This window comes from Festucalex cinctus, chromosome 10 (genome assembly GCF_051991245.1).
Source record: "Festucalex cinctus isolate MCC-2025b chromosome 10, RoL_Fcin_1.0, whole genome shotgun sequence".
In the NCBI taxonomy this organism is placed as follows: Eukaryota; Metazoa; Chordata; class Actinopteri; order Syngnathiformes; family Syngnathidae; genus Festucalex; species Festucalex cinctus.
This window is the reverse complement of record NC_135420.1, coordinates 9,015,489-9,028,995: the sequence shown is the minus strand read 5'-3', so window position 1 is coordinate 9,028,995 and position 13,507 is coordinate 9,015,489. Positions and strand designations below refer to the sequence as shown.

General features: G+C 37.2%; 1 protein-coding gene across 1 annotated transcript in view; it reads right to left on the bottom strand.

Moving 5' to 3' along the window:
- Positions 1–13,507, bottom strand: part of cachd1 (cache domain containing 1) — a 69,120-nt gene that overhangs the window by 34,180 nt on the left and 21,433 nt on the right. Inside the window, exons 2-3 of the mRNA XM_077534825.1 lie at positions 11,547–11,609; positions 5,237–5,385 (exon numbers count right to left, since the gene is read on the bottom strand). Of these exons, the coding sequence (XP_077390951.1) occupies positions 5,237–5,385; positions 11,547–11,609 (212 nt within the window). The remainder of the gene's footprint in view (positions 1–5,236; positions 5,386–11,546; positions 11,610–13,507) is intronic.

The window sequence follows — 13,507 nt, the reverse complement described above, 5'->3', positions numbered from 1 at the left end:
TGTGGAAAACATTAAACGTCAGTACTTAAAACCCAAGAAAGAAGCTGAGCCTTGATTGAACTCAAAGAGAGTAACACCTAGTATTGTCCTGATTTATCAGGAAACAACTTTACTTAAATGCAGTATTCGACAAGGCTTAATGGCCCAAGAAAAACTCCACAAATTCTGGAAATGTGTTTTCGGGGAACTAATATATAGTAAAAGAATTAGCAGGTGTTAGTTTCAGCAGGTTCTGTTTTTTAAATGACAATCAAAACACTGGTTGTTGGGATTTAAAAAAAAATAAAAATACTCTCCAAGTATAGACAGAGAAAGTCACGACTTGAGTCAGACACATGATGCATTCCAAGAGTGGGAGAAGGGAGCCAAAGAAACGTCAACAGTGGAACTGAAAGACGGTGACTGCTACAGACACACGGTCATACAATATGCACACCCACATGTGTTAAAGAAGTGACAAAAACAGCCAGTACGTCTTTCAGCATAGTCGAACGTAGCTGATGCTAATCCTAAAAAGTAATTTCCAATAAACATGCATTTTTCCGGATGATTTTAATGTCTTATTTGTATTTTGTATATGTTAACATTATTAAAAACTGCTTTCCACAGCACATATTTCTGTTATTAAGGGCTGACAAAGGGGGAGGTATGCAGAGAAGCAGCCTGTTCTGCACTGCACCAAGGCTGCAAGCTTTGATCCTTCCATCGCTTCAGTCCGACTCCCCCCCAGCTCAGCCACACACACACATGCGCACGCAAAACACACGCTCTACACACTTATTGGCTCCCTCTGCTAGCCGGCCTAGCCCTGGCCCAGTTTGATTGGCAGGTGCTGTGATGTATCGCTCGTGTTTGTACTTCACTCATTTAGTGTCCCATAAGGCCAAAGTCATTACTATTCTCCTTAAATCCAGTTTGGATAGAAGGGTTGGGCAGGACGCTCAGCAAAATGTGCGCCAGATAAAAAATACATTTGCAGCTGCTTTGAATTCCACATCAAAACCTGTGTAACGAGAGCGAGAGAGAGAGAGAGAGCGAGAGAGAGAGAGCCGCGAGGAGGCTTCCATTCTGATCAGGAATCTTAATGAAGGCGAAAAAAACAAAAATCTATTTTTGCTTCACCAGACAAAAGCACTGAAATATTCCAGCACAATTTTCTTTGGACAATACGAAATTTAATTGTGTTAAAGTGACATTCACAGCGACTGTAGAAGGCTTGAGTTTAGTCTTACGTTGGCATGTCAATTTAGAATTTTCATGGAAAATCCTGCACTGATTTGCACATAAAAAGGAAATGTTCTCGATGCACTAATTAGATATGAGCCTGAAGAAGTACAAGACGGCAAGCATCAGCGAATGAGTGGCACATTATTTTTTTTTTTTTTTAAAGTATGCAGACTGACTGTGCCACTTTTCGGGGGACTAAATAAGATCACAGCAAGAGGCATCATTTTTAAGCAGAATCTCCTCACCAAACAAATGATGTCAGGTATCTATGCGTGATAGTGAAGAAAGATTGCAGCAGTCATGTTCTGCTGTTACATTTCCTCCACTGTTTGTGTAATACATTGGATTAAACTGCACCCACAGAGCAGAACATCAAAAATCCCTGGGAGTAAATTTATATTGAGCACATTGTTGTGCTAGAAAGAAACCAAGTCAAAATGAATGTGGATTTTCAATCCTTCAAAGCACAGCAGCGGCAGATCCACGGGATGCGGAGGTTTGTGGAAACGGCGACAATACAGAATTCAATTCATTCAGTACATGGATAAATGATTTTTTTATTGGAAATTACACAACTGGAGCTCGGAATAGGAATTCATCTCACAGGAAAAAAAATAAATAACTGCGGCATGATAATGTTTGAAAAAGATTGTTAGATAGATTGTAAAAATGGAAAATCACTCCTGGAAAATAAATGACAATAAACACAGTATATGCTGATTTTAGCAACATCAAATATAACTTCCCATTAGCTTTCACAGTAAAACCGTACGCTATCTATTCCATTAATACAAGGATTTGCAAGAACTATTATAACATTGTTTTGAAAACTAGAAAGCAGAATTTCAGGGCATATTATCTTGTTTGCACTTGAATCACTTTCCAATTTTGGTTTTCATCATTTCCCAAATTAATAGTTTTTGTTTATTTGTATTGGTTGAGGGTGGGCAACATGGTGACTATTACATTGACTGCATTCAATTTGATGCCTTCTATTACAAATGGCAATCATGCAACAAGTGCTGTGTCCATTCACATTTCCATCCAAAACAAATAAACAAATCACATCCATTTCTATTTTCAGGCACAGCTAATTGTAAAGTAAGACAGTGATTGTAGCATAATACTGAAAGTTGAGCACTGTGACCTCAATGGTCTTCTAAAATTATTGCCTGCTCGCTAACTGATAGCGACATATTGTGGATCCTTACTTGAGCCCCTTCTAAACAGATATTCCAAGACACATAAGCTTAATTTAACACATAATGAGTCTCACCACCCTTTATTAACACCATGCTGTTTTTGTTGTTGTTGTTGTTGTTGTTGTTTTAGTAAACTCATACGTGATTAACAAGTTGTTGTCTCAATAAGAATGACAAAATACAGACACCTAAAACTGGAAAAGCTCTTTAAAAGATGACCTACTAAAAAATTAAAGGTGGAATCTTTAAGTCTCGCAATGATTTCCTGGGTGACCCACACACAATGACGGCTCATAAATACCAACAATATTTAAAAAGTCATTTGACGAAAAGATTCAACCTTGAAGCTCTCCATGTTGCTCTCCCATGTTAATTGAAAATGTAGCATCCTATTAATCACAATTAAAATTATTATTCAACACATAGTGGCATTGTAAATTTTATCTGCATAACCCCCATGCCCTCCCCCAAAAAATGCATTCCTTAAATTTGCAAGCTGCTCTGATGTGCAAAACTAAGGACGTGCGCGCACACATATGCCATACCTCACAATCATGGACGAGTAAGCCAAAATGAAAGCGCTTTTCACCCTGTTATGTCCAACGTACCCCAATAGACCAATGAGTTCCCACATCATTCCAACTCAAGCCCTCCTCCATTTACTGTCACTATTTTTTCCAGCCTGACTGTCATGCAAAAGGATGTAAATCCATGGCTTTAAGACTGAACACGAGCCACATAAATATAAGCTCATGTCTATGGAGGATGTATGTGCACTATGTCATGTGCATGCTCTGGCTACAGGTGGCCAGTTAGTCCTGAGCCAGACGGCCTCCCCCCTTCGGGACTGAGATGACCTTGGAGCAAGTGAAGTTTGCGCTGCAAAAGCAAACAATCAGAGAGCAATAACTGCTTACGGCGAGTCGGGGGAGGCACACAGAAATGGAGAGTGAGAGGGATGAAAGATGGGAGACAGCTGCACCACTGTAGATTATACGTGAAAGCAGCACTCCTCCTTTGCTTTACTTTCAACCTGATTTCAGTCTACTAAAATAAGTGACTGGCTGTAACGGTGTCTTCAGTGTGCGTGTACCCGAGGGCAAATTACCAGTAGTATTAGTGCTACAAATTCTCCAAGCAGATGCAGAGCAGTCGATAGCCTTTTCTGTTCTCTTCGTAAAAACAATCCCTATTTTTGTACAAAACATGAAAAAGACGCTAGCTCGCAGGCCAGCTAATGTGCATTCAAATGGAGGACCAAAATGCCAAAATACATAAACAAACAAATAAATAAATACATAAATAAATACATAAATAAATAAAAGTGCATGCAAAAACAGATATAAAATAATTTAAAAATTATATACACACAATAAATCCAGTCAGTATACTGACTGAGTCCCCCAGACCCAATAAAACAAATACAAAAAAAATGTAAAAAATTAAAAAGCCTAAAAATATAGATATATATATAGATATATATATATACATAAATATACAAATAAATGTGGAAATAAAAAAATACACAAAAAGATTTAAATATCAATCAATAAATAAAATTGTTCTACTCCCATATTTATTTATTTCATGCTGCAGCTGCAGACGCTGTCAGCATGAAATGAGTAATGAAATGTTATTCAAATGAGGGGGCAGTCCTAAGTGTGTCCTTGATTGGCCTCTGCCATTGCAAACGGCCTTTAAATGGGGTTCTCTCATTCACATCAAGCAGGCCGGTGAACAAGGAAGTCTCGACGGCTTGCATGGAGAGCTCCAGCAATGGACAACTATCTTGTACACCGTCACAACTTGAGACCTGAGTTGCTTGACAACTTACACAAGTTCCAGTAAACAGTCAGGCCAACATAGACTACTGACATGTCGATCAACCAAAAGGCAAATAGTTCAACCCAAGACACACTGACAGCATCTCAGAATGAAATAAATAAATGAGAGCAGAACGTTTTTATTTATTGATTGACATTTAACTTCATTTATATATTTATTTTTGTATTTATTTCCATATTTATTTTTATACTTATTTTTTTGAATTTTGGTTTTACTTTTATTTATTTACAGTATGTGTAAATATTTTTTTGCTGTTTTTAGTTCCATTTATAGTTATTTTTTGTATTTTAGTTTATTTTTTTGTATTTAATATTTCAATTATATTTTGTATATCTGTTTTAATTTTCACTTTTATTTACGTATTTATTTATTTTTAATTTGGCATTTTTGGTCCTCCATCCAATCAGAATGAAACACTACATATTGACTTAACCTACTCATATATCCCCACCCGAGAAAATTTCACTTCGTTTACATACTTGTTTGCAGGTTTATTTTTTTTTTTTGAAATAAAATAAAAGTTCTGTTCATGTGTTCAATTATTTGTCGGTTAAATTAAATTAGGCTCGTTGTTTTTTGACTGCCCCTCATACATGCATAGAATTGCATACTGTACCTACGAGTTTGAATGCAACAACAGCCTTGTGGTCCATCACTTTCCCTTCTTTCTGGTTACAATATATTCACACGTGTCTACACTGAACATTCAGTTCACACTTTGATGTTGTCCGTTTTCATCTTGCATTTCAGATTGCAGAAGTCGGAAATAGCCAGCTTGGAGCTTATTAGTTACAACCTCAAAGCCTTCCAGTTAAACATAAAACCAAGTGGCTGTAGCTGATGAATAACACCGCTGGCATATTAAATGGCTCCTCAGTTATGTTTATATTGCAATTGAATATTAAGACATTAAGCCATGAAGACAGACAGACAGACACTAAAGTGCAGCAGTTGTTACTCACTCCATCATAGATGTTGGTATGGAGCAGCAGTCCTGGATTGCAGTGAGAGGCGAGGTGAGGTGGGCAGTGTACGAGGCCTCCACCACCTGTTTGTTCCTGTTCACCACATCAAGGTAGCGGTTAAACTTCTCCCGAATCTTCTTGGCCAGCTGCACAAAGGGAACACAGTCAAGTTACAACCACAACTTTTGGGTTCAGTACCAGTAGATAAGGCTGCTTATATTAAATACACAGGGGCTGATACTAACAATACTTCTCGCTCTCACCACATATCAATTTGATATTGACATACTTGGCATCATCAAAGATAATGGTGAGGGGAACTTCCTAAGTTTTACAATGTTAACTTCTTGTACACACTTGCCTCTCAGTTAAATGTTAAAAAGTGTCGCATTAAGTTGACTTCCTCAGTAACCATTTCTCTGAAGGAGAGGGACATATGCCATGCACCATCACAAATGAAGAGTATATTTTAGTATTATTTAGGCTTACAAATAATGATCTACCAAAATGAAAATTCTTGGCCAAAACCTAATATGATGAAATGAAACCAATGCAAAAAAAAAAAAAAGTTAAAGAAATGACAATACTGCACTGTAAAAACCTATAAAAACAAACAGGATCATTTTCTGCATTTTCTTTGGCTGAATTTTCGATGCATCACTAGTACTATCGAATAATACAAGGTTATTAACTTTAAACATACAGTAAATAGTATTAAATTAAAGTCTGTTAAAATGTTATTCAAAACATTGTCTGCATAAGGAAGCGTTATAAGATGGCATCAGAATAACTGGAACTATTTACAGTTTCCTAATTTAAAAAAAAAGTTCAAGTTGTGCTATTTGTTTCCACATTCAAATACAAATATATAATTAGAAAGTCGATTATTGCATTGAATGTAAATTTTGCAAATTTAGTTTCAACATCAAAATATTTTTGTTGGGGGGGGGGATTTCTTTCATTATGGCAGCACTGTGCCAAACAAATTACTAACATAAAAAAAAGAATAATAAAAAATAAAAAAATGAACTTTTACTGCAAAGTTGATACTTTTCAAGCCTTTGTGAAATGAAAAATACTGTGAAACAGGAATATCACTCAAAAGCAAGGTATACGTATAACAAAGGAGCAAATCCTGCAGTTGAGCTCACTCTGGAGCGTGTGAGATTGAATTAAAAATAACCCTTCCTTCCACAGAAAGTAACCAAAGCCCTTTGTTCACATCCCATAATTACCAGTGCCAGCAAAAAGTGCTGTGATTCAAAAGAGGAACAGGAAACTGCTGAGTGACCCACTGACCGCTTACCCACCTAATCAGGCCACCATTAAATTCTGTCCAGGGTTTAAAAGGAACCTCATGCGCAGCCCAAAATGACTTCTACAGCACCACAAACACAGCTCCACACATAGCTCCTGAGATGTGCACTTACACACAGACAATAAAGTTAACACAAAAATGTGTTATGTACTAACACATATATAATGTCTGTGGCAGCATAGCAATTAGCGGCAATGAACTTTCTACTTAAGAAAAAAAGAAAGAAAAGGAAAATGGGCCAGTGTTCAGCTGGGGAGTGTTTCCATGGTTGGGGGGAGGGACAGACTAGTGTCGAGCCTGAACTCCACTTTTACTGACTTAAGAGAAACCAGAAGCTTTGAGCATGTGAGCTAAAGCTTGGGTTACAGTTTGCCTCAGTGCAGACAAAGGAAGCCATTCCAACTGCAGGCTACACTTTAACCACACGCTTGCAAACAGAGCTCCTCTCTCTTCACCCCGACTGACCTGGCCAGTGTGTACAGATTGCGAAATTCAGGGTTGGTTGCAGACACACACTGGAGCAGGGTGCACTGTGAAGTCTTGTGCTGAGGATTTTGACGACTGCCAGGCAATATTCAACCGCAGCCACTGGCAGCAGTGCTTATGGAGACATGGACTCTTATTTTGGAGAGCATGGTTGAGGTTAATATAGGAATAAGGAGGATTGTGACGGAAACCGCATGACCGCAATACCACGGCATGGCACAGCGCCATCTGATTGCCTCACAGATTCAACTCGGGATTGTTACAGCTAACAACAAGCACAACACAGAATGATGGGTGCATTTTTTTTTTAAATGGTAGATTATGGTACTTTTTCAATAGTAATCCACCACTTAAAGTCAGGCATTGAATCAAGAATAAGGCAATGAATGAGCAGTGACTTGATTTTTTTTTTTACTTTCATGAAAGAGTTCCATCAGTCTAAAAGATGACATCTTTCCATAGGAAATTCCTTATTTTTCTATTTTAATTTTGTGACATAATATGTGACCTCGCTAGACTAAACATGACATTCTGATTAATATAACATTTGTGGCATATGAGTTATGAAGCAAAATCCAGCAAGTTTTTATCCATCTGAGGGGGCGACCATTTTGTCCCTTGCTGTCGACTGAAGATGACATTGCAGGTGCTCAGGGCTCAGGCAACGACCAATCACAGCTTACCTGTTTTTTTAAGCTGAGCTGTGATTGGTTGTTACCTGAGACCTGAGCAACTGAGATGTAATTTTCAGGCAACAGCAAGTGTCAAAATGGTCGCCTTCTGATACTGATTAAAAACTGCTGTATTTTGCTGCTTAAACCATATTCCACTCACACAATATTAATCATAATACCATATTTAGACTGGAGGGCTGTATAGAACATATTATTCAAGTCAAAAAAATTTTTTTTTGGGGGGGGGGGGGTAAACTTCCTCTTTAAGATCGCAAAAAATTCTCTCTGGTTAAGGCGAAAGCTGAGGCTTTCATTTTAGATTCATATTTGAAAAACAACAATTTTTGGACTCCAGGTCTGTCCGAGCAATAGTCAAATGTAAAATTCAATCTCCTCATGTCTTGAATTGAAATATGCATTAGTATTACTGGAGCATTTTAGATGGTGGTGATAATTTTTGCACAGCACATGAACACAACTTTTCACGTAAGCGTAATGTGACATCCAATTTAGCCAAAATGCTAATGAAATATGAGAAATGCTCGGGCTCATCTACTATTTATTTTAGATCATGAAAATTTGTCTGTATCATTATCAACTTTGTCGGAAATGTTGATGGTTCAGGGACAATGAGTTCACTTAAAAACCTTAAATCTGACATACAACACCTCACCATCCACATTTCTATCAGTTTCAACAAAATTGTACCATATGAACCGTTTAAAATGAGCATAATCAAATGATCATTAATAATAACTGTTAATGAATTAATTTTTGAAGTAACTGCACAAATTTATGCTCCTCTACTTTGATGCAACCGGCAGTGGTGCTGGCGATTATATATATATATATCTACATTATTTTGGAAGTATTGTATACTTGCCATTAGAAAAGCTTTTTTTTATACCAACATGTTAATAATGTAACATATGTACGATTTTTATATAAGGTTTAGGACTAGATAAGTGAAGTCTTTTTAACGTATACTTCCACCTACTCCCTTTCAAGCGTGTGAAAGGGACTAGTTTGCCTTTGTCATATTTTAAACTTCTGTTTGTTTCTGTGTCATTCTTGAATATTAGTTTTTGTGTTGTTTTTTTGTTTGCATGTTCTAATTAAAAGCAATCAATCCATTATTTGGCAGGCGAGCACTGTGGATACTGGACATGTACTAACTTAGCTATCAACTGGGTTTTTTTTTCCCTCTTATTTTTAAATGGAAAATTTTGGAGGCGTTTTAATGTTCATTCCATGACTTTTAGAAAATTCTACATTGCTACTTCCATCCCGATAAAATATATAGTTAAAAAATGAAACAGATCATTTCATTCCTTTCACATGTCTATCACTCCTATAAACCAATGCACTGGCTTGCACCCAGGTTTATTAGGTGCAGATGTACCATGTGAGGAAGCCAAAAATTTTAATATGTATCTTAAAAGAACAGATTTGCCAAGTACTCTCAGTATAAAAAAAATACAACTTGCAGCCAGCAGTTCCATGTTGAAAATATCTACTTTGGCAGTATACATCAAGAAAGAAAATCAGACTTCAAAAAGCAAAGGCAATCAAAACCCGAGCATGGTGACAAATGTCTGCATATCAACCCAAATATGCTTTTCCAGGAAAAAAAAAAAAAAAAAAAAATTCAAATATGTCAGGGACTTGTCTGTGTTACCTTTTTTCCCGCACATCCACTTCTAATTGAACCTCACTTTGGCTCAAGCACGCAGTCCCTCTGCCCAGGAGAAGGCACAAGCCAACTACGGTATATGAGAGAAGCTGTCTGACTGAGCCGCTTCAGACTTCAAAAAGGTTTACTGACAGAATATACGGCCATGTAGTGAGATGGCCAAGGCAATAAAGTTATTCAATCTGTCCTGCGATGAGAAATGAGCCAAAGCTGCTGGGACTAATTATTATTTACACACAGTTAAAAAAAAAAACCAAAAAACACATTTTCTCAAGAGGATTTCAAACTGGATGTTTGCTGCAACATGAAAGTCTTTGCACCTGTGTGAGTTCAGGCCACATGAACAACTCAAATGACACACTCCAAAAACAGGCAAGATTTGCTGCAACAACTCCATAAACGTGACAGACATGCTGAATGGTATGAATATATTAACAATAATAAGGATGATAATAACACTGTATTTTCATACCATGACTGAGAAATCTTTGCAATTTATCAAAATAATGCAGCTGCACGGTGACAAATAAAATTCTGTCAAAACATCATGCAATGGTATAACTGAGTATGTGGGCATGCGGGCCATATTTAAAAGAAAATATTAAAATGGGAAAATAATTAACACAAGCTCTTCAAACTTGTTCTAAAACCCCTGAAAAAGCAGGTGGATGGTAAAATGAAAAATGGTGACATATTTATTTACTGTATTATTTTTTTTTCAATACGGGAATCTAATCAGTCGGAATGTATTTCTCATCTTAACTTTCTATGAAGTGCTGCCATCCTACACAGTTTGACTTTATGGCTGACTTTTGGTTAACTGTTGATGCCTTATCGGACGAAAACAATGTCATTAGTCATAACGCCTGTCAATCAGTATGTGTATATAGAGTATAGCACAAAAGACAGCATTTTTATTATATGTCCAATACTTCTGTCCAAGTAGATCACGGAAACACATGTAAATTATTTTTAATTAAAACTGACATTTTACCTTAATTTATGGCAAGAAACCAGAGTTTATTTCCTTTTTGAAAAATGTAGTGTCATTTTGATTGTTAATACCTCACATGACAATTTGGAGGATGACCAAAAATTTGTATTAGAAAAATAAGTTTGAGTATTTTTTGAAGGTTAACCCATCAGACGTGACAGCAAACCTCGGTTGGTAATTCTACTGTGCATTCAAATGCTCTGAGTTGAGTCTGCTGCACCTTCACTTACTAAATACTATGAAAAAAATTGCCAGAATAAGCGGATGCCCCTCTATGGCTTATCATAAAAGAACAGGAGAGGTAAGAGAAAAGACGACATGAAAATATAATGGATTTACAGATTTACACTCTAAATACGTAGAGCAGGAAAGTATCTGGCAGTGCCAAAGCATTTTTATCCAGTTTTATTGAATGTGTCGGCGTCATCATGGTAGTATTGAAACATCCATATATGAGCAAAATATTACCTTTCATGTTCTAAGAAGTATTTAGGAAGAAAAATACAATCAGGAGATTTTTTTTTCCATCTGTAACAGAAATATGTTTCTAAGAGTTTCTAATTGTCCAGATTGAATTGACTTTGAATTTGTAAATATCTGGCAGCTGAGGGATTCAAACAAATTTCACATTCACACGCACACGCACACACAGCTGTCACAAGCACAACTGCAAACATCAACCTGTGTGTTCCTTCTGGTTTACCAGTCTGTTTTTTACTGCACAAGTGAAAATGCACTGACACACGCAATCATATTCACATACACCACAAATACCTTGAGTTTCACAATCAGATTTATTTTCCTTTCCTATTAATTTCCTCAATGAATGCCATTGTCACTTTAAAATCATCTGACTGAGGACAGCACTACTACGCTTGCATTGTGAGCAGAGGGCGATGACACAGAAGAGTCCAAACACAGGCACAACTTCAAAGCCAATGAGACGACAGCAGCAGCAGCAGCAGCAGCAGCAGAATTTTAACACCCTTCAAAATCACTCCGTCTCTCCTTGAACAAACTGAATAACGTGACTAAGAATGTGTGTATGTTGCTTTTGAAGTCAACTCTGCCCTCGACAAGACCAACACACCATCTGTGCGGCAGACACATGAGGAAAGGTGGAGGGGGTCTCTGTCGCTCACCTGCTGGACTTCTGTTTCTCCATTTGATGTCTTCTCGGTGTACACAAACGAGTTGAAAATCCTCTGCAGAGAAACAGAAAGGGAACACAACAGTGAGGTTAGATCAATAGTTACATCCAATTTCCGAAAACTCCATTGCGCGCTGACTTGTAGCATTATGACCTTGCTTGGGCATCTTGATGTCAGATTTGGATGATTTGGTGTTTTTGTGAGGCAAAAAGAATAGCAGCTTTGAGGAAAGTGATGAAGTGAATTTCACAAATTTGACAGTAAATCACGCATGATACAACTTCCCTTATATTTCAACCTGACATCACACTCACATTTGCAGCATAACCAGGAGCATTTACATGCTTTCGATTCCAGTTACACCTTGACACCTTAAGTTCATGAGACGCAAACTACATTATTAATTGTTAGAAAATTATGGGATGAAATATGTACTACCAGAAACTGAATTCAAATCATCTATATTTGAATCAAACTTGTATAAATAAATTGAAGAGCTGAATTTCAACGACATAAATTTGTACTGTATTCATTTTAATCATCACAGATGACTTGGATTACTACTACTGCGGTCAGCGGGACACAAGCCAGTTTTTAGAGGAAACCAAACCATAGAAAAAAATAAATGACATCATTGGTTATTATCATTGGACATAATCGTCACGAGTTGACTCATCTTGGCAGCCCTAACACGCACGCACATAGCACATGCACACTTCCGAGAGACAGCACTGATGTTTGTGCAGAAGTAGCTGTTAAGCAGGTGCTACACTGTAAGCTGCCTCAGTGTCCAACACCAAAAATCTCCTGGTTCCACTTCCTGCCACCTTTTAGACATAACACAGAACAGCAATTACCTTGCACGGTGAACGCCTAATGAACCCAATTCCTTTCCGATTGTTATTATTGGCCATGAACTTTCTCACCACTGCGTTAAAAGCAACACAAACCCACACATGTAAAGTGGTGCAGTTTCAGATGAGTTTCTAAACATAAGCTGAATTGAAGCAAGTGTGTCAACCTTGAGAAACATAATTTGAACCAAATGTTTTCAATGTTTAATGAATTGCCAAACACTGCATTGTTCTTTTGTAACCTTCACGGAATTTAAAAAAAAAAAAAAAAAAAAAAAAAAAAAAAACAAGCACGTTTTTTTTAATGGCCAAATAAACAGGAACAAGCAAACAAAAACAAGATTACTGAACTGAACCAGGAGAGAAACCCCTGCTGTTGATTAGCCCCCTTTTCCCTCCAGTGCCTCCAGTGTTTGTTGTTGGAGCGGCATTGTGGGTTTCACAGCTATGGAGCAGCCAGGGAGGAATGCTCGCCTCTGAAACCTGAGAGAACTGAAGTAGCCTAGGTCACTGTGGCCCTGTGGCCTCCCCTGACCCACAATCAAACGCTGACTTGTCCACATCCACATCCGTTCAAAGATGCAGTATAAAACACGATGGATACTTAACACCGATGCATTGCTTCCAGCACACTGCTTTTGCATAGGTCTGCTAATGAGACAAAACAACTCAAATCTTTCAGTTAATGTCTGTCTCAAAATTAAAGTAATACAAAGGTAAAATACTAAAAAAATAATAATAATATAAAAACTTGTCATTGTAATGCTAGATGGTACAAATCAGATGTCCTGATCTATCTATATAAATAAAGATGTCCTGATCTAATCAAGTAGAGTAGCAATCAATTTACGATACATTTCTTAAAATGACGTCAGCATGGTTCATGAAGCTCTGACTAAAAGGGGGTGAAATTCAAGATGTACTCTTGAGACAATAGATCCAAATAGCCATCTTTGTCAAAATGCTTCTCTCAGTATACTAGTTCTTAAATCCTTTGCCGAAGGGTTAATCTAGCCACAAATGATTACTTCAAAGGAATTCTCAATTTAAATAGCAACTCAAACTGCACAATAAAATGTAATATATAACACAAATGTG